Raw genomic sequence first — 17,371 nt, forward strand, 5'->3', positions numbered from 1 at the left:
TTAACTCTAAAGGCAAACAACAACAACAACAACAACAACAACAACAACCCCCCCCCCCCCCCCCGAAAAAAAAAAAAAAGGTTGTATCATGTAACACTAATCATTTTGAGTCTCGTATATCATAAAACAAAACAAGGAGACAACAACAACCCGAAACCAGGCGCAAGTCAGTGGGGGAAACCCCGTGGGGCTATAAATACCATTCTCGCAACGTAATGGACTGGTTTGGGATTTTGCTCGCGCAGCACAGCGTTATATATAAGAACCGACGTCTGTGAGACATTTGCCATCATTTCAAAGCGTTGTTCTGTGGCTGGTACGTAGAGAGCGGGTTTCTCTCATTTCGCAGGGTAAACGGAAGCGCCATATCTTTCCCCTTTCACCTTCCCTCTGGAAATAATTTCACATTTGTTTTGGTTTTTCACGCAAGGGATCCGCCCAAGCACAGCAGCCAAACATGGATCACTGTGGCAAGCCAGATATTACAGTGGGTAAAGTAAGCGACGAGAGTTATACGTGTACATGTCACAACGGCAGAAAGCTAGAGCAGGCCCCCGGACCTCGACCGTGCAGAGCTTCGGAGCCTGTCGACCATCTCAGCTCGGACTCGGACGAGGTAATTATAATGTATACAGCCGAACTAACAATGTACTCCCACTTCCTTTTCCCATAACACTGTCCACGACCCCTTCGAATGGAACAAACCTAAACAATAATGTTATTATTTTTTTTTTGTCATATTAAAAGACAAAGGCCCTAACACTTGGTGCATTTCATTTCTTAGTATTTTCCTTGATCACATTTATTTTCTTGATTTTGGGTACTTACGTATAAATCAAATGACTATTTGCAATTGCATTGGAAGTAAAATAAATGAAATGAAATGAAACAATACTAACATTTGGGGTGAAAGAGTACAATCTCATTTTTGTAATCCGGCATATGAATAATTATGTTTGTTTGTTTTATGTTCGTAATGATTTTATCATGTTGGGTATTCATTTCAAACTGTGCGGTTGCACGTGGCATGCACAAGAAAAAGATAATGATGGAATCATCAATCACAGCTAGTAGAGATAAGTAAGATAAGTTAAAGGTATGAATGTGTGAGTGATATTATTCTAAAATATGCTTGAAATATGCCACCGTTTTCACAGAATAGCGACCATGCGTTATACGACAGTGACACTCCCCTTCCACTCGAGACCCGGTTGCGAGTAGCGAATCACCAAATTCAGCGACTGCGAAGCGAGAAGAGCAACATTCGGCAGCAACTGAAGGAGGTCACCAAAATGAACACACGGTGGCAAAAGTACGACAAGGAGAGGGACGCCGTGGTCGACGACCTCACGGCGCAGCTTCAGCAATCCCGGGAGAAGGTTGACGAACTGGAGGCGAGGCTTTCGGAGCAGCGAGATCAGACGGAGGAGCTGGAGCTGCGGTGGACAGACGCCAGGGTTCGGGCGGCGGAGCGGCAGGCTGAGCTGGAGCGGTGTCAGCAGAAGATACAGGCGTTGGAGCTGAACCTGAGGCAGTCGGAAAAGAAGCGACACGAGGCGTCACATCGTCTTGATGCTGCCATGAGAGATCGAACGAAGCGGGAGGACGGCGGGCGACCCACCAAGGAGGCCACTAAGGACAGGGATCTTTACCAAATGAGCAAGCGCGTTGTGGACCTCAAGGAGAAAGCGAGCCAGCTGCAGGATCAGCTGGTAGCAACCAAGACCCAGATGACGGAGCAAGCCGACCTATACACTCAGCAGGTGAGAGACATTTTCATGATCAAAGCGGTGTTGTGTAGTTCTGCAGATTATTTATCTGTGAACAGTCCATGTAACGATCCTTACACATAACAAGGAAAAACATAATGACTTTTCTCAGCGCCTTCGCATGGATGATAGTTTATGGAAATTACTGAATCATAAAATGAAAATGATTGTAATATTATGTTCCCTTCTGTGCTTGGTATAGTTGTAGTCAACATTTTTGCATCTCAATGCAGTTATTAGTCTGTGGCATTTCTGATAACTGAGTTTTCTCTTTCCATTCCCCCACAGATTTCGATATGTCTGGAGGATTTCAAGCAAGAAAAGAAGGAGAAGGATCGCATCAAGAAAGAAAATGATGATCTTAAGAAGCAGCTCAAGAAATCAGAGGACTTTGCGAACTCACTCAAAGTTCAGGTAAATATTTAAGATCAGATCTCTTAACTGGTTCTGGAATCGGTTTTAAAAGTTGTAGAGGGTATAGAGGATTTTTGTGAAAGGAGATTATTTGATTTTTAATTTTCGATTTCGTTTATAACATTGATCACACATCTATTTACATATACGTTAAAGTGCATATCATTTAGTGAATTGCAATTAGCTGTTCAGGTCCACTTCCGTATCTTGGTTACAGAAATACAAATCCTATCGCTCCCGTATATTTGACGCATAAAAACTTTGTGACATGGATCGTTTCATTAAGTTAAGACTTCTTGATCAGACGTCATATTGGCTGTATGATTTAGGGTCAAATGTGAAAATTACTTATAGAATACGTGGTTAAATTGGTTTTAATGCTTTTTCTATCGCCCCCAATCCTTAGTATCACCTAACTCGTCCCAGCGACGAGATCAAATCTCGCGAATTGTAATTAGCTCTTCAGGTCCAACATCTTCTCATTGTTCGGCGAACTTAAATGACTCACGTGAAGAAACGTAGTCGTTACGTTAAAAAAAAGGAGTTATTGCTTCTTCCGCATTCTCTTTGATGTTTGTGCATACTTGATAATTATTGTGCGTGTTTCTGATTACAGATCACACGATACCAAGAACAGCAGAGAAACAAGTCGTCCTCTCGTGTTCTCTCTACCCGCCATGTTCAAAACTACTATGCTGACATGTTTATGGAGGTAAGAGCAATGATGTGATGAAAACACTATGATAATGTGGATGCTTCTTTTAGAAAAGTGATAACAAAGGACAGTCTTTGGTTCGTAATAGTTCATGTTCTTGCGTGAATATAAAGTTACACATTCAACGATAATCATTCAAAACATTTCACGTGTCCTCCTCGTATATTAAATTGGTAATTTATACAGCGTCTTTGTTAACGCTCTTGGAATAAGTTTTGCTTTTTTGGTATATTAATTTGTATGAGTAGCCTTTTTTTTCACACGAGAACTCGTGTCATCAACATCGCTATCTCTTTTTAATTTCTTTGCAGCCCCTTGATGATTCGTGGGATGATGCCGGCTACACTCTACCGAGGGACGTCGTCCACGACGCCCCCAATGGATTCGACGAGACTGACCTGCCAGTGGCCACGCCCATGGGAACTTGTGGGGGTGCAATCAGGGACCCACCTCCCCAGTACGATGACCGCTCTATCATGGGTCAAGTGGTCTTCCCCAGGGTCAAGCGTGCTGGGGAAAGGCCATCCACAACCCCTCTCCCAACCAGCAATCTGGTCCTACATTGATTAATTGGGTCCGACTTCTTTCATTTTTAATCTGTATGTGAGATCCCTCCTGGTCTATATGCAACACTCAAGTATGATCTTTTATACAGTATGCCCTCTGAAGGTTTTTATAAATATATTTTTGATAACAGACATTCATCATCAAAGTATGAACATGTGCTATAAGGCAAGTACTAGCACGCGCGATATTTTGCAATCGAATACATCAGTACTCATACATGGCAAAAACTCTTCTACATTCAGTTGGTAGGTATAGGTCAAAGACATTCTTTGTGATTATACTCCAGTACTTTGAAATGTCAGTAAAATTTTGGCTTGTGTGTATGCTTGTATACTGAGCTTACGGATAGTACGTTCTTACCTCATTCAGTATTTTTTCCTTCATGAAAATGTTGGTTTTGAAATGATAATACGACTTTTCTGAAATTTTACGTAGCATGCTCTGTTAACAGTTTTCCGATTTGTCTGTTATCAAAGACATGTTTTAGACTAGTCTTCAGAAGTTAGCATCCCAACTGTTGATATTCAAAGAAATCTGAATCAGTACTATAAAAACTCATCATTGTGTCGGCTAGTCCTTTTTATGTATTGTTAATGCTATTTCATATTTCTGTGTTTTGCGTGGGGAGCACATCAAAACTCCTAGCAAAAACAAAAACAAAAACGACCAAAGAAAGTTTATTGCCCATTTCTTGCCCGTTTCACTGAATTACTATGCAAAGAAGATCTGTTCATTTGCCTTCTATCAGGCCGTATGTCATGATTGATCGGTCATAACTCTATGTACTGATATACTGACTTGAGTAAATTTTTAAAGTCTTTGTAGATATGTTGATTCATAAGAAATTTTCTGCATGACCATTTCAAGAGAAAATTGTAGTTTGTGCACTCGCAGAGGTTTTGGTCATGGCGATTGAAACCGACGAAATAATAGATTTGCAAAGATGCCTCTATATATAGTTGTAGCTGCGTCTCAGTATACAGAACGCTTTCTACTCGCTGTATTACTTGGGCTTCTTTTAATTGCTTATCTTAGGCTGCAAGCGTAAGTGTGACATGAATTCTTTTTTTTTAAGACTTCGAACGTATTATATATAGCTTGAGTTGAATGATGTGCCCTGAATACTCATACATGATGGTACATTTAAGTTGTTAAATATGAAGAATACGAAACTATGCATCGCGAACTGCCTTCCGTTATAAAGTTTGATATAATATTGGAGCGCATTGCAATATTGTACCTGGTAACAATATTGTTACCAATATGTTTTGCTACCAGCAGAAATATTGGTTCTTGATTTCCACCATCAAGTAGCCAGAAGCTGTGTAGAATGTATTCAAAAGTTATGACGTTTTTGGTGAATGTTGGTTTCTTTGAACGGTCAAAATGAATGTTCATTGAAGTGTGTGCTAGCTTTTGTCAATCTTGTTCAAAAACCTGCCGAGGAAGCGAATGATGACTTGAAAGCCAGTCCATTTGGACATGATTTTTTTTTTATTGTTATCGTTTTAGAAGACCATCCGTTTTTGCTGGACAAAATAATTGGAAATGTTGGTTATCTCATTGCACACTGGTGTACTGTATACCGTAGCACTGTTGGGAATCGACAGTATTTCGTAGACAACACCTTTAGTGATTAATATTTGTAATGGGGAATGTTATCTCATTGCACATTGGTGTACTGTATGCCGTAACACTTTATTAGGAATCGACAATATTTTGTAGACAACATCTTTAACGATTAAGTTTTGTACTGATGAGTAGGCTGAAATCAAAGTCTGCTATTCATTTTACTCCCGAGTCAATGTGTGCTGACACCTTGATCATTATAAAAGAGCAATTACCCTTTGTACTAACAATTATATACATAGAAATAGCGCAGTTATGAATTACTCTATGTATCTTACATTCCATTTATCAGCTGTAGGGATGATTATTTGTTGTTGTTTTTTATCTCTGCACCATATTTGGTTTGACAAGTTAAGTGAAAATCGGAATTCGATGCAACTACATGTAATCTGCTTGATTTATACAAAAGTTGAGAGATAGAGAGAGAAAGGGCAAGAGAGAGAGAGAGATGGAGGGAGGGAGAAAGAGTATACTTCACAATGCGTTTTGATGTGCGGAGCATTTATGATTAATTGTTTCGAAGCTGTTGAGCTATGACATTCTTTCAAAATGCATTCAAAACAAGATGAAATTTGTGAAAAACAAAACTGATATGTTTGATGTATGTATTCCTACTCTATATATTGCGTTCGTGTAAATAATGTTGTCTATTTATTGAAAAAAAAACCACCAAAAAGTATCTAAAAAAACAATAAAATGAGGTGAGGTCACCTTTACACAATAGCATACGAATACTTGTCTGGAAAGGCCTTCTCATGCATGATCACGTGAAAATTAATCATGATTAAGGATTTGGGGGAAATTAACAGAATATGCCATAGCCAAGATGGAAGTGAATCATATAGAAATGGCGGATATGGTAATCTAATATGACAGAGTATACCTAAGTTAAAAAAAAAAGAAAGAAAGAAGGAATGGGAGAGCGAGAGCGAACAGGATGAAAGTTATTTGAGAAGATGACACACATGCTTGAATCCAATGTTGTCTCTGAAACAGAGGTAGCCGGATCCATTTCGATTCCAACGCACTGAAAGAGGATGTATCTATCAGACAATGTTTACGCTGCAAACCATGGAAAGAAAGTGACAATATCTCAGCTTTAATCGGCTCAAATTAGAATAAATTCTCATACTATAATAATAGTCATTAGGAAGTTATATAAAACCATGGAAAGAAAGTGACAATACCTCAGCTTTAATCGGCTCAAATTAGAACAAATTCTGACACTATAATGATAGCCATTAGGAAGTTATATAAAACCATAAAGAACGAACACAGGATATTTAATTTACTTCCATACTATATGCATAAAACACATTTGATTCTTCGACCCTTTGTATATTAGGCAAGGAGTAGAAACAATTTATCATCTTTGGTTAACTAAAGTCTTGGAATAGAAACGATATTGTCATGTTCGCTTCAACTTACTGATAGATCTATCAAAAGCCAGTCGGTAAATCATGTATAACGTCGTCAGCAATAGAATATCAGTTCTCCAGCAACCGTTTACAGCACAAAGAATGTAGCAGATCAAGATTGTATTTGAAGAAATGATATCCGAAAGAGGAAAAACCAGCCGGCAAATCATGACTGTATAACGTCATCAAATTAGCATTAGAATATCAGTACTCCCGCAACCGTTTACAGCAGAGAGAATGTACAGCAGATCAAGATATATTTGAAGAAAGGAAGATCATATTTAAAATATATGCTCACGCAATTCCCTTTTCCTTGAATTCAAGAAGTGGGAACAATATCACTTAGAGGAACTATGAAAGGAACATAGTTTATGATGGAGGCGCTTTTTGTCGTCCATGCTTGGTTACAAGATATGAAATGAAATTGTTCAAAACTGTTTACAGCTTACTCCGATGCTTCAAGGCTATAATTATATTTTACTTTTACTTGCGAGCTCGCCTGATATACACAATCGTGCATTTGTCAGTATGAAAATAAGCACAAACCGTATAACATTTATTCCCTCCGTGATTATATAAGATACCTGGCAAATGTTGAGGATTTTTATGGAGTATGTGTTCTTCTCCCCCTTCAATCGGATGGGTTATAATACGTTATTTGACACAACTCGCCACTTTGCGCACTCTAATCACAGGCAAGGGAAAGTTCTCATGAGGTATTTTCCCGGCAAAACACGGATATCTTTTTTTCCAGTTGGCCTACATAGTGCCTTTTCACCATGTTATTCAGACTAAATCTGCCTTGATTAGCTTGTAAAGGAAACAAATCGGCATAAAGTGTATAAACAGTCAGCGTAGCCTTATCCTATCACAGGTTTCTATATATACTGTCTGTAGGATATCGTTTTCAGTATTTTGTCTACAGACATATAATTCGAATTTGTTTACAATAAGGAAATATGCAGCAAGACTGCGTGACGGCCTTATGTGCTCCAGAGCGCAAGAATTGTGACAAATAAGCACAAGAATTGTGACAACTGTTATTATTTGTGTGGTAGCGTTCCAGAATAGAAGAATAGAGGACTTCGGGTGACTTCCTATATCTACCCCTGTCTGCGATTGTCGAGCCAGCTTCCCAAGAAATAAGATTGCTATTGCATGTATTGATATTTTGTGGTAGACTCTTGAGAATAACTATAGAGGTTTCTCCTGAAGTGTAGTCGTTTCCTTCTAGGATAATGTCTAGAAATTATGGACACGTTCACTGAACCGCCATCACAGACGTAGTCACGGTCTGCTGATCTTTTCACATAGCCTTACGGTCTAGATATTCAGACTAATCAATCTACTGGTGTGTCAGCGCACGCACGAATAGAGCGCAAACAGAACGCTGTGAAAACAACAGCGCTGTGTGTGCGTATACCTTTTTTTCCATGAGAGCGGTTAGAGATCGATAGCGCAACCGCTAGCCGTAGCGTTGTATCTTTAAATAGATTTGATGTCATTCATAATATTGTACAGTGTACCAACAAGGCAGCTAGCGAGGGGATTTTCGAGTTCCACTGCGGGGATTCCCACTGCCTTTTTCTTCCTTCCATTGGCAGACGATCTGTTCGCGTGTTTGGATTGCGAAACAAGGGGGATTATGCAAACCACCGGGGAAACTCGGCTCAACACAATTCATATTATTGCTACGACTTCCCGTGGAATTGGGGGCTTTTTTTTAATGATATGTGTTTATTTCAACCGCTTTGTTTATTATCGATTTTTATAGATAATTGTCTTCTTTCGTAAGTTCGTTATGTTTATTTTCGGTTGATCTAAATACAGTCTGGTGATAGGTTTCACCAAGGAGCTTCAAACTCCTAGGTTTCACAGCCATCTTTCGAAAAGATGATAAACTCAAACACAGAACGGTGAAAGCTTCAAGAAAGTCGAGCATGGATAAGTAAACCTTGACATATTATTTCAAAATTTGCTGTTTTTTTCCAGACAACCTCATTATTATGTCCCATCCTATACCCTGGAAAGTTGGAGTTGTGATTATTATCTACCCTCATGTCACTGTGTCCTTAATGGGATACTTGCACACAAGCATTTCTAATATTCTTTTTTCCTGTAAGGGGAGTTCCGGATCAGAAGTTTGAAAAGAGAGAACAACGTCGAAAAAAAATAATAATAAATAAGCAGAGAAGCTGTGAAATTGTGAAATTTTGCCAATATCTCATGAAACATTTCATGAACAGTCAATATGAGTGTACAGATGGTGATTTGATAATGTTATACCTTCACAACTTGTCATGCAGTTTGTATATGTATAGAAATTTTGACACAATAATGCCCATTTCTCAAATCCTGATTATATCTGACCGTTTATTTGGAAGATATTCGTTATCATTATGCTTTACACTTTTATAGCAGAAAAGTTGGATTTTCGTTCTTTTCTTGCCACACGATCAATAGAAACGGGAAGGTGGTGGCATCAGCTTATTCACATAGTGATATCAACTGTCGAGAACTGTTTTGCAAAAATTAGCGAATCTCCGAAATTTGAAAAACCCCTCCAAATCCTGTTTTGAACAAATTTTCACTGTTGTCCTTGTCACATTTAATTCTGTCTGTTCAGACTACAACTTCATAGTGGTCCGGATTTCCCCTTCAAAAGAACAGCCCCAGGGAGCTTTAAATTTTTGAGAGATGATAATCTAGCAATACTGATATTATGTTTTTTTGTTTGTTTGTTCGTTTTAGCAATACGTGGATGGTAATCATTTACGTACAAACCAATATGAGATATGTGAGACGAAGATGATCGCCTCATTAATTTGACAATTAAATACACCTAGTTTGATTGCTGCAAACTAATACTGTATCACTACAATAATCGTGAAAGCATGTGAATTCTTGAAATGCAATGATATTAATATGTTTCTTACAATAATCCCATGATGATCAGCGTTCAGTTTTGTTGATTTGAGTAAATTTGAACACTATTGTGATGGGTAGGTTTCCATGAATTATTATTTGGAACTGCAATGCACTAGAGTCCTATTCTATATACACAATGGATGATCCGCCCCTTATCCGATACTCTGCATTCTAAAGCAGCCATTGCCATTATAGACGGCATGCCTTACTGTCCAAAAAGCTATTTGGGATCATCCACTGTGATGGCTTTCCATGCAGGTACGTAGGCCTACAACCAGAGAGTATACATAAATCAGGGCCGCTGTTCTATATTTAAAACAGAAGAAGAAGATGCAATCCAACATAATTATGTCAGAAAATCAAACGTCTATATCAGGTACAAAGTATCAAAAAAAAAAGATGATTTACTATTCAGAGACTTATGTTTTGATACTCTGACTTACATTAGAATTTTGATCTATAAACCTTTATGAAACAGGGCCATTATGGTCACTATATAGATGAAAAAAAGTGGTATATATACTCACGTGCCCCTTCGTGCCACGTCAATGATGTCAACTGAAGTAACGTAATGAGCCCGGGAAGCTACTTACCTAAACATTAATAACGATGATATGATTTTCTTCACTTTATTTATATTTTTACTTGAACAGATTTCTAATTTCGAATTCATTTATAGACGGTAACATGAAAGGTATGGAAAAGTAGACGTGTATTTTTTTTTTTTTTTTGTATAAGCTTGTAGATTTTAGGGAAGATGACAGGTTCTTACTTGATTTTTGTAATACATGTATAATACATTATCCTTTTTTTTTTCAATGCAATTAAAGCCGCCATGTAAATAACATGTTAAAGGTATTAGCCCATGCACATTTGCAAACCCACGAAAATCAAAACTGCATAAAACAGGTCCAATATGACTTCAAGTACAAGTTATAACAGTAACATACCTCACCTGTTGCTCTTTGTCTATACCATTCGATAAAAGAGAGAAAATCATCGTTTTAAAATCAATTTTCAAACCGGGTTAACCCGACCCAAAATCGAATTACGAGCGCGGGCTAGTACGTACATGTAACTTACACATGTATCGCATGCACGTAGTACGTATTACGTGGACCGGAGCTAGCGAGCGTTATACGCATGCATACGGTGCATTTTCATTTATTTTTATGAAAGTAATGGACTAATTGGAACGAAATTTTGCACAGGTGTTACTGCAATCATACCCAAACTCCATGCTAACTATGAGACCAATTGCTGCAGGTTTACAAATGTGGGCTAATACCTTTAATGACAACTGCCATGGTGACTTGTATCGATAACTGGCTGCATTTGATTCTTTATGTGTGCTTTTATTTCTGTGTGTGTATGTGTGTGTGTGTGTGTGTGTGCATGTGTGTTTCTGTCTGTCTGTCTGTATGTATGTATGTGTATGTGAGTATTCTCTTACTTTTAATTTTGTCAAAATATAGCGCATGCACTACCAATTAAATCACAAGCAAATGTCATCTTATGCGTCATCATTCGACACGACCCACATGAGAACATCTCATCCATTACATAAATGAGCAGCAACAAAGATGAAGCGAAAGAAAAATGTCATCAAGTCATATAGTAGGCCTACTCATGTCCGTTATCTCAAGATATATATATAGGTCTAACCTCTATGCAGATAAGAGACGGCCTTGTTTGAAGTAAACGAGTCATCCCTCATTGTTCATTGTCTGATGGGGCATATTTGGTTTTCAAATCAGTCTGACATCTAACAGTTTTGTACTACATCTATCGTTTGTTCGTGATTCAACTCGATTCAACTGGACTGGACTGAACCGAACTGAACTGAACTGAACTGAACTTGTCTTTTCCGGAAAAACAAAAACAAAAAACAAAAAACTTAACCTCCCCCCCCCCCCCCAAAAAAAAAAAAAACATAACGAAACAAAACAAAACAAAACACCAAACATTATTGTCACGCTGCAGTCAGCACTGCGCGGGACGTAATAAGCTAACTTCGCTACCTAAGGTCGGTTTTTTTTTTTTACTCCCTTCAAACTGAAACTGAACTATACTGAACTCTGTAATGCTCGCCACTCATGACTGTCGCGGAATGATCAAGTGATTCGTTAGAAACTTTCTCCATCGAAACAATCTATATTGAATGTATAGCTTTACAATAAACACAGCATCAGACAATGAAGATAGATGTTGGTTTCATCTTGGACCTACTCAAGTCCATGGTTTTATGAAAAGCGTGGGACCCACAACACGTTCTGTAATTTGGTTCTTCTCGTTGATATCCGATGCTATTGTGGTCAAATGCATTTCGCTATTGTCCCATGCCTTTTGGCATTATTTTGCGAGTCCTTTAGATACTGACACGGGATAGCAGAAATTGGACATTGGCCTTTTCCATGACATCTTTCTGTTTCGTTCGGTCCCATCGTCCAGTGGCACGGAGGTCCTTGACGTTTTGTGACAATCCCCACCCCAGACCACTGACTCACAATCACGTCATAACGATTACAATGATGGGCGAGACATCCAAGGCACCCGTGGGTGGTGATAAACATAGTGTCAATGCATTGTAGTCCGAGAAAGATGTGGGGGGGGGGGGGGCAAACTCAGTTGGGTATTTGCATTAATGTGGGTGGAAGATCATTAGATACGCCTGTACACGTTGTATAATTATGTTTGGGGAAGAAGGAATACAGTAGCGTCAATACCGATATCATTACTGTAATTATTAGTCACCTACGCTTCAACCATTAATATTGCGTGTCGACACGTGATGTAATGTGTGTATGAAGGAGAACAGAGCGGTACGTATTTGACGAATTTGTGATTCATTGCTTCTAATATTTCTCAGAAATAGTTATTATGCATAAAACAGAAAGTGAAAGAATAAAATAAATACGTAAACAGTTGTAGGCCTATATATATAACCCATATTGATGCCAAAAAATACAGTGACACCTATAGGGTATCTTGGGGGTAAAAACTGATGTAAACTCTAATGATTAAGAGATTGTAACTCCCTTCAAGTTATAACAACTCCAAATTTTTCATATCAGCAAATATTACAGTATTTTAGATTTGATCCAAACTTCTGGACCTCTCGGCCATTCCCCTCATTTCCCATGCCTTCATTTTGTTTCCGTTGACTCCACTCCCTCAGAACAAATACTAGTTTGGCTTCTGCCTTCAACTGGCACACGTTTCTTTCGGCCCTTCCTTATTTTCTCTGCGTGTTCCTCTAAGTCTTATGCGTCATTCATGCGACGTAATGATAGCGACCGACTGATACGACAATAACTTGGACCCACCCAGATCAAACAAAGAAAGATAATGAACACATTCACCCGAGAACTCAAATATTGCAACTTACTATGCTAACACAAAATAGGAATAGATCCGAATTTCTTGGCCTTATTACATTAATAATTAATTTTGAAGTTTGTGTGCAAATACACGATGATTCTTGAAAAGAAACAAAGTCATCCTATACGTTTCCCCAGCCCCCCCCCCCTCCCATGCCATCTGAACTTAGATAATTTAAATCTACACGCCACAGAGGAGCCTTTTCCCTCAAAAGCCTTTTCCCTCAAAAAGCAAAGCTTTATTTGTTATTCCTAATAGAATAACCAAATTTTATGGAGAATGAACATTTTGCACAGTGCCTCTACTCTATGTGATATGTTCTACCCCAGAATCTACGGCAAATTACTAACGGCAATAAATCAAAATATAATTTGGAATTACACCTTTGAACAGTCTAAACAAACATGAAGCTCCCAATTATTGCAGTTACAATGTTGTACTCTATATTCTTTTTATATTCTTTCCTTTTCTTGAGCACATTAGGTACATGATATGCACTGCATGGGTTATGCGCTGTAACTGTTGTTAATTATTATTATCATTCTACTACAGAGTGTATAATGGCACTTCTTTCAGATACTTACTTTTTGATGATCCGTGGCTTTGCATTTCACAGGTTTATCGGGTCAACTCTCTCGAATGGGGGAAAATTTCCTATCGATCTGCTTGGTCTTCGAAGGTTTGCTTAATCGCTACAGCTTTCGTGGGGAACAACTATTCTTCGTCCCTCTTGTGGGTTTAGAAAATATTTCACGTTTCGAGAAGCATGCAATAGGACTGATCCGCTCCATCGCTTACCATCCCATTGTTATCCTTGCACAATTTTATTCGCAATGAATCATTTGGGGATTTTATTTTAATCTCTAATTCTTAGTCACCTGGGACTTGAGAAAAAATAAAAGTTAATGATCCATCAGATGAACGTTCCTTGAAACTTATGAAGAAGACTAGTTAAAGAAGTTTTGTTTTGTTATAAATCATTTACAACAATCTATCTATCTGAGTCTCATCATCAAGATTAATGTTGAAAAATTAACATCATGAAATCGCAAAATTGTGCCGATCCTGTAATGGTTGCAAAAGAACCAGAATGTCCAACTTTATTTTCTTTTCAAATCTGAGCGGCTCAAACTAATTGTCTTGTAGTTCTGTGTCTTTTTGTCTTCATACCACGTAATAAGTTTCTCTCACTCTCTCTTATTCCCCACTCACCATTCTGCCTCCCTTTCCAATCACCTTCTCCCTTTTTCTCCCTCCCTTTCTCTCCGTCAGTCTCTCATTTCTTTATTCCTTCTGTCTTTCTTTTTTTCATTTCCAATAGAACATGAATATTTTACAGAAATTGAATACATAAATTACATCACAATGCATGAAAATACTGTAAGTACTGTATACGGAAATACTAGAAATGTGGAGGAATACTTTAACAAGCAATGCTTGTATAGGGTGCATTCCCCCACATATACGTAATTATGTACAACAAATATGATTGATAAAGGGCCTACTGTAGAATCATAAAACAAACTGAGATAATGGAAACCTAATCCGAAACATCACCCTGTACAAATTCCTACACTTACTAAAAGCCGCTGTCATGTAGTAAGAGAGAAGGAAGAGAGGGAGGGGGAGGGGGGGGGAGGGTGATCTATCACTTGGTCTACTCTCTCTTCGTCTAAAAAAGCAAGCGCTTTTTACAGTCTTGCAAATTTTTTGCTTGTCCCGTACCAACGGTGGGGCTAAGGAGGGGGGGGGGGGTGGGAGTATTTTTGCATCGGTGCACCGATGCACAGTGCCACCGAAGAGAGGTAGAGTGTAGAATGGAGAGTGGATATAAAAGGGAGGGTGAAGGGAGACAGACTCTATACAAAGGTGAGAGGAGAATAAGGGAGAGGAGAGAGTGAGGCAGACATGGGGGTGGGAGGGGGGGGGGTTAAGGAGGACGAGTGCATGCAGAGTCACACTTGTATGATAATTAGGTGCCTGTACAGTGTTTACGAATGTTCAAATTTGTTTGTTTGTTTGTGTGTGTGTGTGTATTTTGCATGGGCAAGAATAGATGGATCTTCATTCATTCATTCATTCATTCATTCACTCACTCACTCATTCATTCATTCATACATTCTTTCATTCATTCGTGCATTCATTCATTCATTCATTCATTCATTCATTCATTCCCATTTCAAAACATAACAACATGTACGAAATTCAAAATGCAATTGCCTTGCTACAATGTATACATTTTAAATGGAGGGATCTTAAAAAGCACAGGCGAGGTTTGTTGGAAATGATCCCCTACAAACAATCATTGTCCTATTCCATTGGAGCAATGATCAAACAAATTCAAATGATAAAACGAAGGCGGAAGGTACAATGAAAAGACAAGAAAAGAGGCAGAGGAGGAAACATTGCATGCTTATACATGTATGATTTCAGGTACATTTCATCAAAGATCAAAGAGAGTTTTTGTTTTCATATAAAGCCTTTTAGATTCTCTTATAGTCTTACTGCTCTTGATTGATGGGAGAAGAATACTCCCAAAGAATATCAGACAAAATTTAATGTCGGCGTTATACAGGAAAGAAAACAGACATTAACAGTTTCGATCAAAGCAATATACAGTAATATCATTTGTCTCTTTTGCCATAAACGAACACTGATGGCGCACTTGCATTTTACGAAACGTGCTGCTACCATTGGCTGCTACTCTCTCTTAGTACGCTGTATGCCTGTCTTCATCCTCCAGTCTGCCCTCTTCCTCCCTCCTACCTTCACTCTCACAATCTCTCCCTCTCTCTCACTTTCCACTCAACATTTTACCTCCCTCTTACACACCCACCCAGTATCGATTTAACTTGAAGTTTGGATTTTGAGCTCAAAATGAGTGTTAGTTCACCATAATATAGACAGTTTGGGTTTGTTTTATTTTGAGACCATCACGCAAGTTTTCCGGACTCTGCACCAAGGTCGACAGGTTTCTGCACCCCGACATCTCCTGCAAATTTCCCCTCGTATTTCTTCTCCATCCCAAAGTGGAGCACTCAAATGTATACCAATGATTATCCGTGTCACCGACATCAAGACTCTAAAATATACTCCAGGCTAATGTATTCTTAACGGCACCAAATATAGACACAGTAGAACAAAAATTAAGTACATTGTATCAGTGCACTGAAGCATTATTGTAACACTGTTTCAATGATTCTTCTTCTTCTGGTTCAGTCTGTCTCCTTCAAACTTGAAGATTCTTGCAAACTTTGGATGTGTGTGAGTGTGTGTGTGAAACGCAGTAGTTGAGGTGCATGGTGCAGAGTATATACACGGTGCAAGTAAATTGATTGTGGGTGTAGCGGTATCTACAAATAAAACAAGTTCATCTCTTTTGGTGGACTACATTCAATTATTTCTGATTTTTCTTTTCTTTTCCGCACTTTCAGATCCTGATGCTCCTGAAAGCCAGGTCATGTCTGAAAATTATTAGTGTCAGCCGTAGTTTTATCTGTCTGATAAATATAGCTGGATCAGTCAACATCATATTTGAATGCTCCTATGAAAAGCTGTCTATGCCTATATCATTTATGGAGGATACGTTGAATATGACAAGTCTTAGTCATTACTCTCTTACTTTAATATCCCCTCCCCTCCCTCTTCCCCCTCCCCATCCCCCACCCATCCACACAGATAGTCACAGACACAGATACACACACACACACACACACACACACACACACACACACACACACACACACACACACACACACACACACACGCACATACACGCATACTTCCCTAGGATCCCAGCCAGACATGTATCCAAGCCTCAATCTCGTACTCTCGGCATCAAACCTCCAAGAAGACATTATGTTCCTCCAGGTAATCTTCGGCATCAGTAAAACTTGGAAAACACAACCTTCTAGTGTCCAGGCTCAACATCCCATTGAGCATTCAGGCACAACTGTGAGTTTTAACCCGTTGAGGACTGACTGATTTTGCTTACAACGCACATTTCCCACAGACACCTGCTTGAGTACTGTAAACGAGGAATTTTTGCATGCATTTTAATTTCGCGAATTTCGCGATCGCCAAAATTCGTGAAATTAAAATGCACGCGAAAGTTTTTGTCTACACTACATGCAATGAACGCCAGTGGCAATTTGCGAAAATTTCATGCCACGAAAAAGGCTGTCGGCTCAAATTCGCGAAAATTTCATGCTGCGAATATATTATGTTTTACAGTATACTCGGGACTCATCCTCAACGGGTAAGGCAGCTGAATGAACATCTCAACATGAATAAAGCAACTTCACACAAAGGCTGTATGTTGGGAATACATTTTTTTTTATTTGAAAAAAAAAAAGGAAGTAAAATACCACGTTATATAATCATACAATTCGACAAGTACACTCAGTGCCTTGTCTAATGTGGTTGTCCTAACTTTATTGCTTGGAAGAATGAACATTTACCAACCTTTCGCACTTCCCCAAAGAAACTATTCACAAATATATTTGACGGTCCTTTACACGCATCTCACTTATTTCAGCCTCTGTTCCTTC

General features: G+C 38.7%; 1 protein-coding gene across 1 annotated transcript; it reads left to right on the forward strand.

Moving 5' to 3' along the window:
- The first annotated feature begins 307 nt into the window (after positions 1–307).
- On the forward strand, positions 308–5,755 carry LOC139738733 (uncharacterized). Its single transcript, XM_071649374.1, has 5 exons — positions 308–616; positions 1,158–1,763; positions 2,058–2,183; positions 2,800–2,895; positions 3,210–5,755. The coding sequence occupies exons 1-5, from the start codon at positions 458–460 to the stop codon at positions 3,462–3,464; spliced, it is 1,242 nt and encodes a 413-aa protein (XP_071505475.1). The 5' UTR covers positions 308–457; the 3' UTR covers positions 3,465–5,755.
- Positions 5,756–17,371: the final 11,616 nt, after the last annotated feature.

Source organism: Diadema antillarum, unplaced genomic scaffold (assembly GCF_040938485.1).
Source record: "Diadema antillarum isolate AM-2024a unplaced genomic scaffold, OU_Dant_1.0 seq00000766_RagTag, whole genome shotgun sequence".
NCBI classification, from domain to species: Eukaryota; Metazoa; Echinodermata; class Echinoidea; order Diadematoida; family Diadematidae; genus Diadema; species Diadema antillarum.

Bases quoted from the DNA above. Each gene is read 5' to 3' on its own strand.
- LOC139738733 (XM_071649374.1), top strand. From the start codon at position 458: ATGGATCACTGTGGCAAGCCAGATATTACAGTGGGTAAAGTAAGCGAC. The intron at 1,764-2,057 runs GTGAGAGACATT...ATTCCCCCACAG, and splicing joins CCGACCTATACACTCAGCAG to ATTTCGATATGTCTGGAGGA. The intron at 2,896-3,209 runs GTAAGAGCAATG...ATTTCTTTGCAG, and splicing joins ATGCTGACATGTTTATGGAG to CCCCTTGATGATTCGTGGGA.